Here is a 19,184-nt window from a genome sequence, read left to right on the forward strand (position 1 = left end):
CAACAACGATATATACTAAATCCTTAACAACACATCTCCTTCCTGACAAAATATTATTTCCCTCCAACAAACAATGCCCTCTAGAAACATTTGAATGTCGTACTGCACAATATTGTTATACCAGATCTAAAATCTTTGATACTCTGCATCTCAAATTCACGATTTTGTAGTTCAGTTTTTGTTCCAGAGAATGTCTCAATTAGCAGTGCTGGCAAATGTATCACTGAATAACATCAGTCACAGTCATGTGCAGATCAATTTAATTTAATTTAATTAAAGCACAAATGAAACAAGCTGTTTTTTTTAAGAACATACGAGATGAAACGTTATTTCTCATCATGTTTAATTAATCTGACTGTAAGATATTGTTTTTCAGATTCTACAATATACTGCATAATATATCTTTAGGACATTCTGATGACTATACACATGTTAACAGCAGATAATCTCAGAGGTCACAAATATAGCCCACCCAGTTGCCAAATAAATTTTAAACAAATGTATAGTTGCATTGTGCTGTTGAAAATACCCTAGAATATCATTTTTGTCTTTATCTTTGAGCTCATCTCTCAAACATATGTCTGGATAATTTTTTTTGTATTATTGTTAATAATAACTGCCATCACCACCACAGCTTAGCAAAAGTATATTTTTCTGTATGTACTTCTATGAAACAGCAGCTGGAGTAAAGTGACATTGAATGAAGTGACAGTCTGTTAGGAATGATGGCGACTATACCAATTAAGAGTTACCTCCACAAAAATACCTTCTTAGTAAAAACAGTTATTATACAATTTATTTTCACATGAATATCTTTATGAACAATTAGTGAATGTGTGAATTTCTCAACATGCAATGCCTTAAGACTGTTTCTTTATTGTATCATATAAATCCTCGCTGGGCCTCCAAAATCAACTATGTGTTTTTTTATATATTTTCTGCAGGAGTAAGAAAAAGCATTTTCACTTTTAATTTCCTTGATTTTCAAAGCTACGTTCGGTATAATTCCAATCATTACAGGAAAAATGATGAAATTATACCGAAAGTAGCTTTGAAAATCAAAGGAATTAAAAAGTGACAATGCTTTTTTCTCTCTTTCCTGCAAAATATTTTAGAAACATATAGCAGATTTTGGAGGCACAGCGACAAAATACTTATCTTACAATTCATATAACACTAATTCTGTACCATTATAATTAGGCTTTCTTCTCTTAAAAAGCACTTTCCTCTGTCCGTCTTGTTCAAAAAGCCTTTTTTTTTTTTTTTTTTTTTTTTTGCCAGCTGAAACAGATCACCTGGTCTACATTTCATGAAAGACGATGGTGATGGTGATGGTGGTGGTGATGAAGAAGAAGTTTTTTATGATTACAATCCAGAACTTCAGAATTTATTTCATTTTTATTTAATTATATATCATCTACAATGATCCATGACTGCAGGAATTTAAGATCTATTTATCACGGGGAAATGTTGGCATTCATAGATAAAACAAAGAGAAATTTGATTCTTTTGAATACATTAGAGAAAGATCATGGCTATCCTTCCCCACCACAGTATTCAGTGCTGACTTAATAACATTACTAACCAAAAGTGACGAAAAATGGGTCTACTGTCAACATAACACTGTTACTTATAATCTCTTCCCAGATAAGTTATCAAGAAATAAAAGTCCTAATAAAAATTAAGTCACATTTTCAAATAAAAAAGAGGTTCTCAATTAAAATAATGCTTACAATTCTCTGCTGTCTTTGTGCTTCTTCATTACGTCAACATAAAGGCTTTGCATTTCTTGTGTAAACCATAGCTTTGGACGTTTTGCAATTTGCACTGGTATTTCAATTCTCTTCCAAGATTCTTCAAATTGGTTTTGATCAAATTCGCCTGCCTCATTACTTTCTGAAACAATGTTTACTATAAACAGATTATATTCTGTTTAGAACTATATTTTTGAACTTAAGAAGAGATTAATAATATGGTGGGTTTTAGTTACAATTAATAGATGAAGGTCGTAGGTAGACAATATGGTTTAACTTACTGTGAGGCAGTTGAGCACCTTCCAGTTTGTATTGTGATATTTCGTCATCTTTTTTCTTCAATAGATCGACAAGCATAACTTTCTGTGCTTGCATCTGTTGTACCATCAGAAGCAATGGAAGAGTCAACTCATTGTAGAACTGAGGGCAAATTAATAAAAATGAAATATATACAGCACATTCTTTCAAATAAGATCCCAATGTTTGGAAAATGTTACGAATTTTAAAAAGACAAGTAATATTTATTCAATTATGTTAAGGATGTAGAGTTCTACATGAACTTGCTTAATTGAGATAGGTATACAGCACTAAATTATAAACAGGACTGTCCTGCACTTTGAAACTGTTCTGTCTGATTTTCATTTGAAAGGTAATTTATCACATTTTACATGTTGAATTCAAAACTGATCTCCTAATTGCCCACACAGAATTTTTTTACACAAAAAAAAAAAGCTCTATTTTTACATACAAATATGTTCATTATTCACTTTAACAGTGTCTGTCATTAAGGTATATTAGGGTAGATGCACCATCTGTGGCCAATTTTAGGATTATTTTTAAGTTTATTTTCTGAAATCAATAAATGGGACACTATAATCCCCAACTTTCTAGAGGTATGTTAATATGTTTACTATGAACTGTTTTATTAGCATAGCTCAAAAACAAATACATACACTTATACAAAAACTTTTATATATGTTTACAATTTTCACCAGTTGTGGCCATGTATACCCCATTTTTGGCCACCCACTTGTACCATATGTGGTCATTTTTGTTTCTGCCATAAAATTATCACAATCTTTCATTTCCATAAATTTAACAAGATAAGGGATAAATTACTGTAATTTGAGTTTACAAATGAGCATATGTTTTCAAGCAGACATATCTTAAATACAAATAACATACTATATTAAGTTTAAGCCTAACTTTTTTTTAATACTTTTAACATTTTAATTTCAGAAAGTTTTATGTTCATTAAACACATTAATGAGAGTGATAGACATAGAGTTATTAATTTATTAATAAAACTAACATAATATTTACACTTAGGAAACCTTATCTTTCCCATATAAAGCTCAATCTCTTTTAAAACTTCGTCTCTGACTTTTCCAAAATTGGTTTCTGAAGGATTCTCTTTCTTAAACATCAAACAGTAATCAGCTATCATATTCACACTCTATTTTTTCTGGTATCTACTCGCAGTTTCCATTTGTTCTACATCCTCATTAAACTGTTCCAAGAGTTTTTCTCTCAATATATTTCATTAAATTTTCTCAAATTCATTGTGTAACATTAATCTACATACTTGGAGGCATAAAAAAATACCAGCTTTGACTTTATCACTGATTAAAAAAATATAGGCCTATCACAAGTACTTATTTTGTTCAAAAGTCTCACAAACTATGTCATAAGACCTAGTGCAATGTATAAGAGTGATTAGTTTGCCTGACCATTCTTTTCCCTCCTAATGTGCCGGCCCAGATGGCTCAAGCGGTAGGGGCATGGCACGTCTCTATCGCTTGGTCCGAAGGGTTGTGGGTTCGAGTCCCGCCTCGGGCATGGGTGTTGTGTTTGTATTAGTGTAAGTAAAACAAGGGAAACAAACGAAAAAGTAAACAGAAAACAAAGATAACTGGTAAACGGCCACTGGCCGGTCTAAATTTAAGAAAAAAAAAAAAAAAAAATGTTGACCCAATGAAAAACCAGTAACTTTAAAAACTCCAAAAAGAGACAACTTATGATTCCTTTAAAATTACGTAATGAGCTATAAGAAAATAAGGGTGAATATTTCCATTATACAACACAACACCTTTACGACTTCTTTTACAAGAATCTTCAGTCTTGAGAGCAGTGACGGCTCGTGACATTTTAGCTTGATAGGCCTGCACTAAAATTTTCAATATACAGCATTATTATGTTGTATGTACCACAGCGAAAATTAATTATATTAATAAATTGTAGCTATATTGAAGCTGAAGCCATAATCAACCACTGATCAGTTCTTTTTCATTCTGCTGCTGCTCTTGTTGTTGATATTTATATCTATTTATAATTAAAGTTTTGAAACACTATACACTATAAAATTTAATTTAAAATATTATATTGGTTTGTGTTATTAATTTTATTGGAGACAACATTTCACTGTTGACCATAATGAAGTACCACTCTATACACCATTTAATTGCCATTAATAAAATCATACTTCCTATGGCTGCTAAATCAGGTGTTATGGTAAACTGGATTGGTCAGTTAGCACAGTGGAAGCAATAGAATTAATAAACAATAAACAATATGGTATATAATCTGACTGAATGTATAACAAACATAATAACAATGTAATAATAACAATGTACAATGAACTGATGGAATGAATTAATAAAGATGCATATTGTGGCACCCGTCTGGAGCGTTCTGGAAAATCCTGGTGGCCTCGGGAGTGTGCGTGCACATCCAGCGTGGCACGGAGCGAGAGGGAGACACGGGGAAGTGGCACTCGGGCTTCGGTAGACGCTGTGACACGGCACAGGGCGAGGGGAAGGAAAACTGCGGTCCAGACGTGGAGTGGAGAGAGCAGGGGAAAACAACTGGAAGCAGTTCTCTCCCGAAGATTCTGTAAGCCACGCGGATAGAAGTTTCGAGATGTTATAGTCTAGAAATAAAAGCGCAAGCAGCCTTTGGAGCAGTCAGTTAGTTAGTCAGCTGCGAGAGAGCTACATAGTCTTGTCTTGGACAGTGGAGACTTATCCAGAGGATCCGAGTTCGAGGTGCAGTGAACTTGAGTGAGTCCGTAACTGTGGCAGCGTCCAGGCGATTGCAGCATATCCGGAAGTCTTGGGTTCGAAGTGCACTGAACTGTATCTGGAAGTCTTGGATTCAAAGTGCAGTGAACTATATCTGGAAGGCTTGGGTTCGACGTATAGTGAACTTTAGTGAGTGAGCTAGAAGAACCAGCAAAGGCGAATGAACTGTGAACTGACAGTTTTATTTTGTACATAGTGCTTTGTGAACATTAGTTGAAATTAGGAGTACATTGTTGTTCTTCTCAATGATACACGTGAATTGTCATTGTCGTTCGGTGGAGTGCAATAACGACTACCATGTTGCTGTGTTGAGTGGAATACCCATTGTTGACGGGTGTGTGGCTAAAGTTAGAAATAAAAGTCACACTGTTGTATGAAAGTTACAATATGGTAAAACAATAACAATGATAACATACAATAGTTACTGAATCTGATATTCTCAATGGCCGCCACTTCTTACAATAATCTTTTCAGGCTATTTCCTATACCATACTGATCATACAATTTAACCTCAGCCATTAACGAACTGTGTCCACACATCTGTACAATAATCATTTACAACTCTGGTGTATAGTAATGAGAGGAGAAAAGAATACTCATACTATGAAACCACCTAGTCAATCTGTTCCCATTTAACCAGACTCTGTTCAAGTACAACTACGTCTTTGTGATCTAGAACTTCCTCTACTATGGCTCACAATAATCACGTAACTTCCGCCTATTCCCAAACTGCGTATAATTCTATCTGCACTCCGCATAATCCTATACGTGATGCTATATTCACACAATCATTGATCCTCAAATATACTCACAATATAAACTCGACGACAATCACCATAAATATACCAACACTATGATCCTCAGTATATTATTCCCATACAACATACGAGGACTATAAATTCCCCAATATATCCTTCGCAATAATGTCATTATAATTATTGATGACTGTTAATTCCCCAATATATCTTTCACAATATTTCATCATTATTCTCCACGACTATTAATTCCACAACACAACCACATTTATATTCCACAAATATAACCCGAATACACAATTATTCCGAAACAGACTTTTGAACAGTGTAAATACTATTAATAATTGTATATAATAATAATAATAATAATAATAATAATAATAATAATAATAATAATAATAAGTTTTCAGTCAAATACACTTTTCAATTTGTGAGGTTGATCTAGCAATTAATAACATGGTAAGTAATGCACATACTGGCATTTACAATTATATAAATTTCGTGCCTCTTGAGGTAAACTGTACATGGTAAAGCTGAACACTGATGCTAGATTTTCGTGTGTATATAAGACACACATGTAACATCGGGTGAAACACGCCCCCTTGTCTGGATGCAAACAACTGAACAACTATACAACTATGGCATTCACCACGACGAATTAGACTGTGTGCTCTCCCACCAACAGCATTTGCATCACAGCTTCTCCATCTCTTTTAAATTTATACATTATATTTAACATTTTAACATAGTTAATATCAAACTGTACAAATTTAATTTTAATGATACGATCTAATGAGAATACTTAGCCTTTAATTGTATAAGGTTAATATCATGCTGCGCCTTCTCCTTGTCTTATATACACACGAAACTCTAGCATCAGTGTTCAGCTTTACCATGTACAGTTTACCTCAAGAGGCACGAAATTTATATAATTGTAAATGCCAGTATGTACATTACTTACCATGTTATTAATTGTTAGATCAACTTATCACCTATTTTTAAATATATTGTTTGCATCTTATGCACATGAAGATGACTTTTTAAAGTCGAAAATATTAGTGACTTCGTACTAAATATTGTGATGTAACAGATTATCTGACCTCACAAATTGAAAAGTGTATTTGACTGAAAACTTATTATTATTATATATAATTATTAATTATATTCACACTTTTCTGAACCAACATGTCTTTCAAATTCAGTGTAAATACTGTTACCCACATCCAACTGCAGCTAGGCGGATTCCTAAAACAATTGCAATATTGCACTGACTGATTATCACTGTATAATGGCTGATTCCAAGTGTAAGCTAGTAGACGTTCTCTGCATGTCTACCGATACCAAAAGTAACAAATACACTACTGTCTATGAAAGCTGCAACACCATGAAGGAATCATGAGAACTGAATAAAATTTATTTTACATGTTGCTAATATTGATGTACAGCAATGATTAACGTTTCAGATCAACACACATGAATACACATGAGTACATCAGTATTTTGTGAAACCTCCATGAGCTGCAATCAGAGCTGCTATATGTCGTGACATTGAATCAAAGAGGCCTGGATCTCTTCCTGGAAAATGGCCTGCCAGGCTGCTTGTATAGGTGCCCATAGTTCATTGCAGTTGGCTGCTGGAGGTTGTTGACGGACCATATCCTATACATGTTCAATAGGAACATGTCTGGCAAAGGGCAGGCCACTGAAGAAGCTGAAGGTGCTGTGCATTGAAAAGCTTGAACATTCCTGGCAACATGTAGTCGGGCATTGTCTTACTGGAATATAGGAGTGTGTTGAAGGAAGGGTATGACTTTTGCCTCTACATTGTCCTCGCTATATCGGTTTCTGTTGAGTCTACCTTCAATACATAACAGCCGAGATCGTGAACGATACCCAATGACGCCCCACACCATCAAATCTGGTGTTCGGCCAGTATGATGCTGGATAACGCAGTCTGGATGAAACTGCCGACCACGATATCATCTAATGCATATACGACCATCACTGTAGTCCAAGTTGAAATGGTATTCGTCCGAAATCACTACATGTTGCCAATCTGTATTCATGAGCCCATTGTAGCCTGAGATGTCGATGATCTAGGGTCAAGAGAATCCGCCAAAAAGGAATGTTTACAACCACCTCTCTATGAAGCAGACATCGTCGAACAGTGGAAGCAGACAATGCTACACCTATTACAATGCTCCACCATTGTGCTAACACTTGTGATGAAGCTGAACGATCTGTCACTACCATGCGAACGAGATGTCAGTCATCCTGTGGTGTCGTCACAGATCGTGATTCACTGCCGAATTTTCGATGTGTCCGATTCACTTCAGTCCATTGCTTCCACACTCACATCACTATAGTGCCATGATGTTCCATACAAGCGATACGAAAATCCACCTTCACGCAGGTCAATCATTCGCCCTCGTTCAAACTCTGTTGTTTGTTTATACTGCGCCCTTTTAGCAGGACGAGGCACAGTGACTCTTAGAGAAAGGTGATTGTACCAGCAAATACAGTATCCTGAGATATTCATGGAGTTTTCAGGTTGGAGGTGTGTCTCCTGAAGACATAAAATAGCAGTGTTCTCTTGATAGATCAATTGTTGTAGTTCTGAGTATCTGCTGCGTACACCGTTTGCGTTCCATTGTATAATATGAATCATCACAAGGAGCTAAATCATGATGGTGATTTTCTCTTCTGTTCTTTTCTATGACTTTGTGCTTTCGACTGCGACAGCTTAGTTTTCGATTTTGGCGATTCACCTGCAGTACCTCGCCCTCCTGACCTTGATCTCGATCAAGATCGAGAGCGTGTTTTCGATTTCTCATCCCGGTGAGGAGTGCTACGTCGTGATATCTTCACAGGTGCTGAATCTGTCTGGGACATCACAGCAACTATCTTTTACGATTTATAAGGCCTGATTCCAAGGCCACAGCTGTCGTCTGACTGGCAGCATCGACATAGGTCTGGGTTGCAGTCTCAGTTCGCTTCCCAGGTAGATCTTCAAGAGGTGGAGTTTGTGTTGCCATATTAATACCCTCTGTTGCCTTCTACAATACTGAAGCATACGACTTTTCTCTAAGTTTCTTTTCGTCATCGAGAAAGTGTCCAAACCATTGGCACCTAAAGCTCCACATTGGGTTCGGAACATACAGTTGTACAGGGACACGCTCATAGACAACAAATATATATTCCGGTAGGACAGATGTTTCAAAGAACACAGTGCTGAGGGGATAAGTTTGTCCATTCCGCTTATGTAACAAATGATAAGCTTTGAACACGGACTGTTCCACCAGCTCTTGCTGTATCTTTTCGTCCGACAATTCGTCCAAAGCATCTGTGTGTACCACTCCCCGCGTGGTATTCAGTGAGGAGTGTCATTCTACTTTAATAGGACAAGACCCCGGCAACTTCGCCTTCAGCAGTGTCTCACTTTCTGACTACATGACTAACTCCAACCTCGCCCACCAAAACTGAATAATCCGAGACCACATAGCTTCAGGAGACTTCTGGTTGATTACATTGCAACACCTATTAGTCAGCAGTAACACGTCGGAGTGATATATCTGCCCCAGCAAACAGAGTCGGTCACCGGGGTGTCTAAATTGCCATGGGCCCCCATTGGAGCTCTACGTGAATGTGCTTGACCTCTAGTCCAGGTTCGGCACCTAAACTTGCATATAGGGGCAGTATGAAGGATCCACTATTGCTTCGTTGCTGGACACCCTGTTGGGCCACACAATTCAGAAGTCGTGCTCGAAACAGTGGGACAGGATCACAGAGATAGGAAAGATACCTGCTGGTGATACAAAGTTATAAACCTACAAAACTTAACCTAATAATGAATATAAGTCGTTAGAAGAGGAAGAAAAATAAGGCCTAATCAGGCATTCTCAACAAATCCTGACTTGGAGGCAGATGTGGCAAATGTATATAGTGGGGATGGAAAGGTAAAAATGGCTGTGATGATGTGGTGGGCGTTCCGCATGCAATGGTGGCCAGTAAATAGAAATACAGCACTGACAAAGAAGAGAGAACGAAAAGGGTGATGATAAGTCAGTAAATGGGCGAAAAAAAGTGCATGACAGCCACCATTGCATCCCCTGGTCACCAACTTGGAGGAACCTACCTCGACCGGTGTAGCACCTAATGAAAGTTCAAGAGCTTTGACAGCTTTCTTAATATTATTTGTATATCTTCCCTCATAATTTTAGCAGCAGGGTTAATGTTTACGTCTGCAACAGTTGTGACTGGATAGGATAGAACACATTTCCCACAAGCCTGCTGTAACATTTCATATGCCTTATCAAACGATTTGAAGGTTTTCTGTTGTAGCAAATCATTGCTTTTTTTTTTTTTTTACTCTCTTGCTTCCAACCTAAGAGCTGCTCTTTAATTGCTCATTAGTCATCAGTAGAGCCCAGATTTATATGCACTATAATTTAATACCGTTAGTTGGTATAGTTATAAACAAAAAAAGCCATGCCCCACCCCTTTTAGGTTTCATTCTTGATATTCTTTACTTCCTTTTGATACCGTCAACGGTTTTAATCCTTCCAATCACCACTTACAAATCAGTGCGCAGTTTACAAGATGAATTGTCTAGTCTTTGTGACTAAGTTCTCTATTATTATATTTCGGATTCTTGTGAACCAGGCTCAAAAGCACTCTTAAACCGACACCACATCCACTCAACTATGCTTGGTATCATTGTTAATGTTTAGTGCACATAAATGTGGACTCTAGTCATCAGCTTATCAAATGGAAGCCATAAGTCGTCTAACCTTTGATGGCTGTTCCAATACAGACTCTACAACAACGTCACTATTGCATTTATTTTTCTATAATAATACTGATTGAGAAACAAGCATTTACCAATATCATATTGCAGGCATGTTCAGCATGCGCACTTCTAGCCTTTGAACGAGGTGCAACAGTGACGTAGAATATCTTTCAAGTGTATGTCTGCATGCGATTCTGAGATTCTACATCACTGTTGCACGCCATTTAAATGCCTGTGCTGAGCGCCTGTCATATTGTGAGCAATTTAATGAAGTGTTACAAGATTGTAAGCCCCACATGGGACTCATTCTAGAATAATTAGTTATAGTTTGCTGAGGAAAACATAACAATTATGTTGCGTGATTTGTGATTTCCCATATTCATTACATCTGTGGACTTCCCACTTTATTTATTCAGAGCTCCATCAGTCATCCATACTCATAACAAGTGCAAAATTCTGTGTTGTATTGAATGCAGTCTAGAGTTGTCTGAGAAAACTGTTTCACATAGTTAATTTCCAAATAAAATGCACTGTATTGAATGTAGTCTATATGATAGTTCGAGAAAAATGTTTCGTGTAGTTATTTCCAAATAATATTTATTTTTAAAACTGTGATCTGTTCTGAATAATTCGTCGTGTGAGACGTAACTTTGATTTATCAACTTTACAGGAGAGAGGAAAAAAGGTATTTTTAAGATTACTTTATGCATTTAAACAAAATGGTAAAAATTTTATTGAAAAAGCTTCATGACTTTACAAAATGAGTTTCAGTAGCAATCACTTGACATCATAATTTCAAAGAATACTTTAATATTTAAGTGTTAAACACTCTTTGATAAGGATGACAAGGAGATATGTTCTTATGATTCTAAACAAATCAAATTTTAATTATTAACGGTGGAGATACACATTCAGTTCTTAGAATATAGGAACACTAAAAAATTAGTTTTAATGTAAATGCACACATTACAATTCACATTTATAAATCTAGTTTGGTTAACTTCAGCAATGATTATACTCTTTGAACATTCTTTACTCTTTTCTTATTCAATATCATCATTAGGCTATCTGTGGCAGTGCTGTCTGATTCAACTCTCTTGCCTAGAAGACTCTTATAGAAGCCATGATACTATTCTTTGATTATACCAGAAGAACACAAATCCATAAGATATTTCACTTTTTCTTCCTGTAATTTGAGAATCCCGTGATATTTGGTTCCAGCTGAAAGAATGTGTCTGAATTTCGGGATTTTCTGGAAACTGGCAAGCATTTGATTTCTTGTTCGTTGGTGTATTTGAAAAATAATTTGATCAATCTCACTTTTGCGATACTGAACTACCTTAAGCCACTGCAACTGGTTTCCTTCAGTGTCAACTTTCTTATTTTTCAGTCGCTCCTTTTGCATAGCACTAAAATCCAAAAAAGTCCTTCTGACCCATTTCAATAACTTCATATAATCTTTGCTTTGAGGTAGTCTAGACAACAGTAAACCATCCTGAGGGATCATAGATGTTGACATGTTTTGCGGTTCTCTCTATATTGGCAAGGACTGAATTGCACTCCATTATGGAAAGGCAGTGTTCAAAGAAGCACTGGTCTATCACAAGCATATTCAGAGTTTGGACATCATGAAGAAACATGGTGCACATACTGGCATTTCGATTTTGTCCTCCACACGTATCAAGAGAATAGAAAGACTGGACGACCTCAGCAATCTTGTTGAGTTCTTGAAACACACATGATGCTATTTCAATTGACCCACTTTTAACTACACCTTCATACCACATATAGTTTCTGGCCTTTTTAGTAGCAGCATTGTACACTGTGAGATTGTATGTGGCTAGTCTTCTTTTATAGAAGATAGCTTTTGAATTAATAGCCGGACAGTATCTCACAGCTTCTAAATAAAATTCCAGCAAATGACTTTCTCCTGCTAGAGCCTGGTCTTTCATTTCATTTTCCAAATTTCGGGCTGATTGTTTCCTACTTAAGTGTTCGGAGTGCTGTCCCTCTTGTTCTGGTTTGGAGAGATTTTGAAAACGGTAACAGTGGTCACAGACATCTTTCCTTAGTACATGAAAAGTTAAGTTGGACTCAGTGTTGACTATCTCCCTGTATAGCCAACATTTTTCTGGGATAACCTTCTCTTCATGACACTCCTTTCTGTAGAGGTCATACATTATCTGTACGTTCAGATCGTATGGAAGAACTGTCTATTAGTACTCTGTAGACAGTAATGTGACGGAACAGGAGGAAACAATTTGATATGATCTCGTATTATTTCTCTTGCCTCATCAGGTCTCTTTAAACCTGAACGATGATATCCTCTGCTGTTTCTAGTCAAAATCATATTGCTGCTATCTCTTTTCTTATGTATATTACGTACAAATGTTTCTGACACATCATATGTGCTAAGGAAAAATCCCAGACTTGAACTTCACAACTGTCTTTAAGCAATAAATATGTTTTCTCACATTTCGTCATGACTGACCACCAGTAGAACGAATTCTTGCTTTCTGTACCTCCTTAATAAGGGGTACTAAATACTGTCACTGTTTTTCTACATCTTTCATGAACCAAAATCCCTCAAACATCTTTCTCGCTTCAGCTTTGCTGATTTTTTTATGGCATTTCCTTGGACATTTGGAACAGTCTTTGTACTTGAATACCCCACAGGGTACTTCTTTCCCAGCAGTTGATATGTATGCCTTTCCTAACTGCTTATTTATTTTCCTTATATTTTTCTTCCAATTCTGTGTGTTTCTTGTTCTTTTTATTGATTTCTCATGCTTGTTGGCTTCTTCTCTGTTACATTCCTCTCTTCTTTCATCAGTAATGTTTAGATTTGGCGAATTGTCTGGTTCCTGTTGCACATTCATCAACATAACAAAACCCTTGCCAAGATTAATTGAATCATCGAAACTAAATACTTGTATGTTCGCTGGAAGGGGATCTGAGCCACTTTTTTCCACTTCAACATGGCCTAAAAAGAAGTAATAAGTGGGCCTAATCAATATTGGTGTTTACACAGCTTAGTATACAGTTTATTCTAATTTTCGTTTTCTTTATTTTATTCATTTATAATCTTCTACGAAGACAATTTCTGCTAATATTCAAACACCTCTATAAAAATATACATAACCATAACACAAATAAATAATTCAATAAATAAGAAAAAGAAGATATACCTGCTCAATAACAGACCAAGGAGGGCGACAGAGAAGTACAACTTTAAGTTTGAGACAGCTGATATATTTCAATGACAATAATTAGGAATCGAACCCGCTATCTTTCGGCTATTGCGTAATTTCGTAACTGACTATGCTATCACACTGCCCCACAAGATAAGTACATAAATAATAAATTACAAGTTAATTATGGTAAAATTCATATTAATGCCTACACATAAAAGACGTATATCCATATTTACATTCTAAGTTTTGGAGTCAGAGAAACGTATGTGCTGTTACATTTGTCTGGTTCTGAAAACAGACTCACTCCTTGGGTCAGAACAATGTAACAACCAATACGTCTATCTGGCTCTAAATGAAATCAGTAGATTGGAGATACAGACTCCATTTTACCGCTAAGGAAAAGAGATGGAGACGCATCAATCTGACTCTGAATAGAGCTCCTCAAAGTAAGTAGATACATTTAAAAAACCGAAAACAGAATTTTTGGAGTTATGTTCCTCTGGTTCTCACATGACGAATTAGGCACATATGTTCTGAGTTCTGTGTAATGCAAAAGTATACAGTGTGTAAATGGTAGCTATTTGAGCAGAATTAGTTCATCCATTATTCATCATAAGAGGTAAGTATTAATATCAGTACAATTATTATAAAAATTAGCAAAATCAGAAGCTAAAAAATTAATTTAATATAAGAGAAAAATTTGCAGGAAAATTTATAATTATATAAGTAAAATTAATCAATATGCTAAAAAAAAGTACTTAATGAGGGGAAAACCAGAATGTGAAACCATAATTATAATAGTTTGAATAAACTTAGAAAAATCAGTAAGCTAAAAAATGCTTAATAAGGGTAAAATTTTCAAGAAAAGCTGTAATTATATTTATTTATTTACCAAACTAACCACTAGAGTAGCCTACCCAACTTGAAGTATACATAACAAAATGTAATAATTTTAAATAATGAAACAAGAACATAAACATAAATTTAGAGTGCATATAACGTAAGTATAAAGAATTGAAATCATGTTCTGTTGTTACATAAATGATATTTCAATATATCAATAGATGACATAAGGGCATAAGATTGTTCTTGGTAAATTAAACTGTCCACAAGAATGTTGAATGTTAAAAATATTTTGTTATAGTTCCTCGACTTGCAATGAATAGGTCCATAACTTCAATGTCTCCAGATGATAATAACTGTTAAAGAAGTCAGATGTTGGTACATAAAACCGCAAAAACAGTAAGCTAAAAAAAAAGCTTAGTACTTGTAGGGACTGGATTTATAAGTTTTTACCTTGCTTCTGAACTCCTAATTTCTTCAATACTTTTCTGAATCATGATCGTAGGAGTCATATACGTGAATTCTGTTGAACCTAAAAAAATCTAAATTGGATTTTAGTACCTATATATTGCTTTTTTTTCGTTCGTGTGAGAGAGAGAGAGAGAGAGGGGGGGAGGTAGAGAGAGGGGGAGGGGGAGGTGAGGGAAGATGGGGAGGGGGAGGGAGAGAGAGAGAGAGGACACACTTGACGTGGAGGAGGCTACTTCAATCCCTAGGGCAAAATCTGTACTTAGCAGTGACAACATCTATGGTTCCCTTGCTTTCCTCAAGGCACATTTCAGTGACCTTCCAAAATATATTGAGTATTTGGAATCTTCGTTGCTACAACTGAAAGATGCAATTGGTGTCATTGACTCGCTTCTACAGAAACAAGTACCAGGACCCGTGGGTGAAGCCGTCACATTAAAACTGAAGAAAGTATTGCAGAGGAATCCAGGGTTTGAAAAAATGAAAAACATGTGCTCCATTCTACAGAGGGAAAGCTTCATGGGTACTTGCTGCACTGGAAGCAATGAAATTTGCACCTATGACGTCATGTACTGTCAAAAGAACCATTTCGTCCTTCAAATGTATTTTGAGAGATAATAGAAAAAACTTCTCAGTCGAGAATCTTGAAAATTATTTGGTCATATATTGCAAACGAGGAACAGTAGCAGTAAATAATGTTGTTTTGTTTCTTTGTTGTTACATTTTTAAATAATTCTTGATCAAGTTTGAACAAATTTAATTCAAAAGTTGTATGTACTGTACCTTTTATCTATTGAAAATTGAAATTTATATAGTCATCTCAAGGCAAATTGTATTAAATAAAATGTTAATTGTTACAATAATTTATTCAAACGACAAATAATATTAAAGGGGAAGGAACAAAAATTTCGAATCTTATAAATTTTGTTAAACTGTTTGGCTCATATGTCTAGCAGACAAAGAGGAAGGCAGAAAATAGGAAAGACTGGAGAAAGCTGGGTTTGCAGTGAAAGACCTGCTCTTGGGCAGAACACTAAATGAATGAAATGAATGAATGAGTTTTGTTCCTGAAAAGGTCAATTTCGTGGTCCATGTTGCCTTAATAATTATATATTTATTTTTTTAAGAATAACTGTAAGGATACATTTTTAACGATCTGGCAGTCTTTGCGACCCCTTTCACAGTTTCAAAATAAAACCTAAAAAACCTATTTCACCTATTCCAAAAACCCAAAAAATCCGATCCCTACACATGACTCTCTGAGCATGCGCATTTCATTTTTTCCTGCAGGAAAAAATCGAGCTCTGCTCTCAATTCCTTTGCTATCACGAACGTGTTGATTGGCTGTTCCTCAAACAACTGGCGTGCACATTTGCCTCTTCGTAATCAGCATGTTGCTCTGCTTGTGTCTCACCATGTCTGAAGTGGCTTTCCTTGGCTGCTTCAGCAGCAGTGATTAAAAAGGAAGCAAACTTGTTGGACAAAATCATGGCGAAAAAGGAGGGAAGAAGCAAGCAGTTTTCAATGTTTAAATAACGAATTGCGTTTAGAGAACGTCTTAGCATATGGGAACTAATTGAGAATGAGTAATTTTAATGAACTTCATAGTTATGTAGAAAACTCGCTTAAAAAAGTGCATACGCACTTAAAAGTGCAATAGGCAGTTTCACCTAATGAAAAGTTATGTGCTACATTAAAATTTCTAGCTACTAGTGAATCATACCAGAGTCTGGAATATCAAACACGTCTCTCCAAGTCCTTCCTGAGTAAAGAAATATACAACTCTTTGAAAGGAGAATATTTGAAGGTATGGTAGCCTACAGAGATGTTTTTTTTTTTTTTTTAATGTTTGAAGGAATCATAAAGGAAGTGATACAAAGAACTGTTGAATGGTTAATAATAACATAATTATTATTATTACATGATTGTTAAATTACAACATATAGTTTAGGACTAGTCTACTTGCATTATGTGATTAGTGTTCGTGACATTCTTATTCCGGACATTAAGGCCATTTGAATTTCCCGTTTTGTCTCATTAACTTAATCAACACCTGCACTAAATTTCTTCAACTTCTCTATTAATTGCTGCCTGTTGGAATACTGCGACCGGAGAGTATTTTAGATTTTATTTCAGTCACAGCAGTTCTATGTTTAACTTTTCCGAGTTCACCGGACATTTCTGCAAAATTGTTTTGCATTTTAGGCAATTGTGGTAATCTTTGTTTTTTTTTTTACGTTATAAATGTGTATGTTATGTTCGTACAATAAATTAATATAATTGTCACTTCCCTGCTCCAATTGGCCATATTAGTAATTTTAAATTAAAAATTTAAAATGATACTTTATCATTATTTTCTAATTAGCTAATTACACTAGAATTTATAAATGAGGCAAAAAAACTATATAGTATTTTAATATTCTAAAAAGAAAATTAAGTAGATTAAATATAATTAACACTAAGTGACATAAAATGCCTTCTCTCAAGAAAACAGCAAACATACTGCATGACAACTTCCACTGGAATGTGCAGCAGGAGACAAGAGTGGGTGTGGACAGTGAACAGGAACCTAGTTTCAAGAAAGGAAACAGGATTGTGTAGCAGCGCATTCGAGTTTCCTTTCTAGGCAGATCAGTCAGGCGCCTGAAAGCAGGCAAGGGAACAAGACTATGTAAACAGGGTGTCAAGGGAAAAATTTCAGAAAATTTTCATCACTAGCCTCAACATATGATCTTTTAAGAAAAGCAAAGTTTCAGGGCATGACCTTCATTGTGCTGTAGATAAAACTTGATCATCTGTCAAGAGGTTAAAATCAGAAATAAACTGAACGATATTATCATTATACAATACAAGAGGCATTATATTAATAATATAAAACAAAATTTAAATTTTAAATTCAGAATTGTAAGTAATCATAATGAGTCATTTCTGCAGAGAAGAAGAGTCAACTATAAAATTACATCACATATCCAACTGCAAAGCTATCAACATTTCAGATAAAGTGTTAACATCACTAACCTTAACTGACATAGTATAAAACAAATTGAGAAAATGTAATGATCTGAGCATTTTATTAATTAATTGTCTGCTGAATACACATAGTAGGATCACGAACAATTCACAAAGAATTAAAAACTGAATCCATATTGAAAAGAAAATGAAGACATACAAAATTGGACCCAACATGTACGGAAATGAACAGGGACAGTTTTCTACAGTTAATTTTCGAATACAGGCCACAGAGTAGAAGAAATCAAGGGCATTCTCTTAAGAGACTTAGGGACAACTGTGACCAGAATAGATCATACAGCTCAACTCCATGACAGTTTATTAAATATATCTACTTACATTGTACAGTAAGGGACATAATAGTTGAGCGGCTCGAGTATTTTCTAAGTCAAAGAATGCCAAGCTTTGAGCCGAAAGTTTTGCTCATATGATGACGAGATATTCACTTCGCTTTTCTATTTAAGTATTACAGTCTATGCTGAGAAGGAATTAAAATTGCAGCCTCTTACGAACCATGCTACAGATCTTGAAACATTTTCGCCTGCTCAACAATTATGTCCCTCACTGTACAATTACTTACAATGTACCTTATTTCTAGGATTACAAAAATTTCCTTGCGTGCAATGCAGATACCAATAAAGTTTATCTTCATATTCGGAAACATAATGAGTGATTTCATTAATGTACGTGTGTGTGTGTGTATGTATGTATGTATGTTCAATAAAATAAATTATAAACAAGAATATCTTCAGTATATGATAAAGAATTAATTTTTTTACTAGCATACAATTTTTGCAAACCATACCATCCTTAATTTTGATATATTTACATAAATCCATTTTTCTTCCCTTTTCAATTCTCTTACATACTTCATAATCTTGTTTGCTATAAATGTTGGATTGCTAAATGTTGTAGTATCATTTTATTATAATTAATACAACAATTCGATGGTGTTTGGGTAAAGGGAGTTAAGTCATAAAAATGGCTTTAAAGATGAATAAAAATTAAACTTCGGAACCTTATTGCAGGTAATTTTCTGCACAAAACACATGAAATGCTACTATTCTTTAGTTTCTTGTATATTCAATGTTGAAATTAACTTATGTATTCTCCTGGGAACAAAACACAATTTGCAGAAAAAATGACAACCCCCTTTACTCAAACACCATCAAACTAAACATAGTACTTCAATAATGAAAACCAATCAAACAGTATTTATGTGGACAGAAATGTTGTAATGTATGTCACACATACAGGATAATTCACGAAGATCGTGACATACTCTAGGACCT

The 19,184-nt window shown here is 35.2% G+C and overlaps 1 protein-coding gene across 5 annotated transcripts in view; it reads right to left on the reverse strand.

Annotated features, from left to right (window-relative positions):
* The window catches only part of LOC138705032 (non-homologous end-joining factor 1-like), a 77,219-nt gene that overhangs the window by 25,993 nt on the left and 32,042 nt on the right, over positions 1–19,184 (reverse strand). For 4 of the 5 annotated variants that reach the window (XM_069833585.1, XM_069833584.1, XM_069833589.1 and 1 more), the window contains 2 exons: positions 2,036–2,174; positions 1,734–1,911 (listed from right to left, as the gene is read on the reverse strand). In XM_069833585.1, coding sequence (XP_069689686.1) covers positions 1,734–1,911; positions 2,036–2,174 — 317 coding nt within the window. The remainder of the gene's footprint in view (positions 1–1,733; positions 1,912–2,035; positions 2,175–19,184) is intronic. The other variant, XM_069833587.1, reaches the window with a different exon arrangement.

Source organism: Periplaneta americana, chromosome 8 (genome assembly GCF_040183065.1).
Source record: "Periplaneta americana isolate PAMFEO1 chromosome 8, P.americana_PAMFEO1_priV1, whole genome shotgun sequence".
Classification (NCBI taxonomy): domain Eukaryota; kingdom Metazoa; phylum Arthropoda; class Insecta; order Blattodea; family Blattidae; genus Periplaneta; species Periplaneta americana.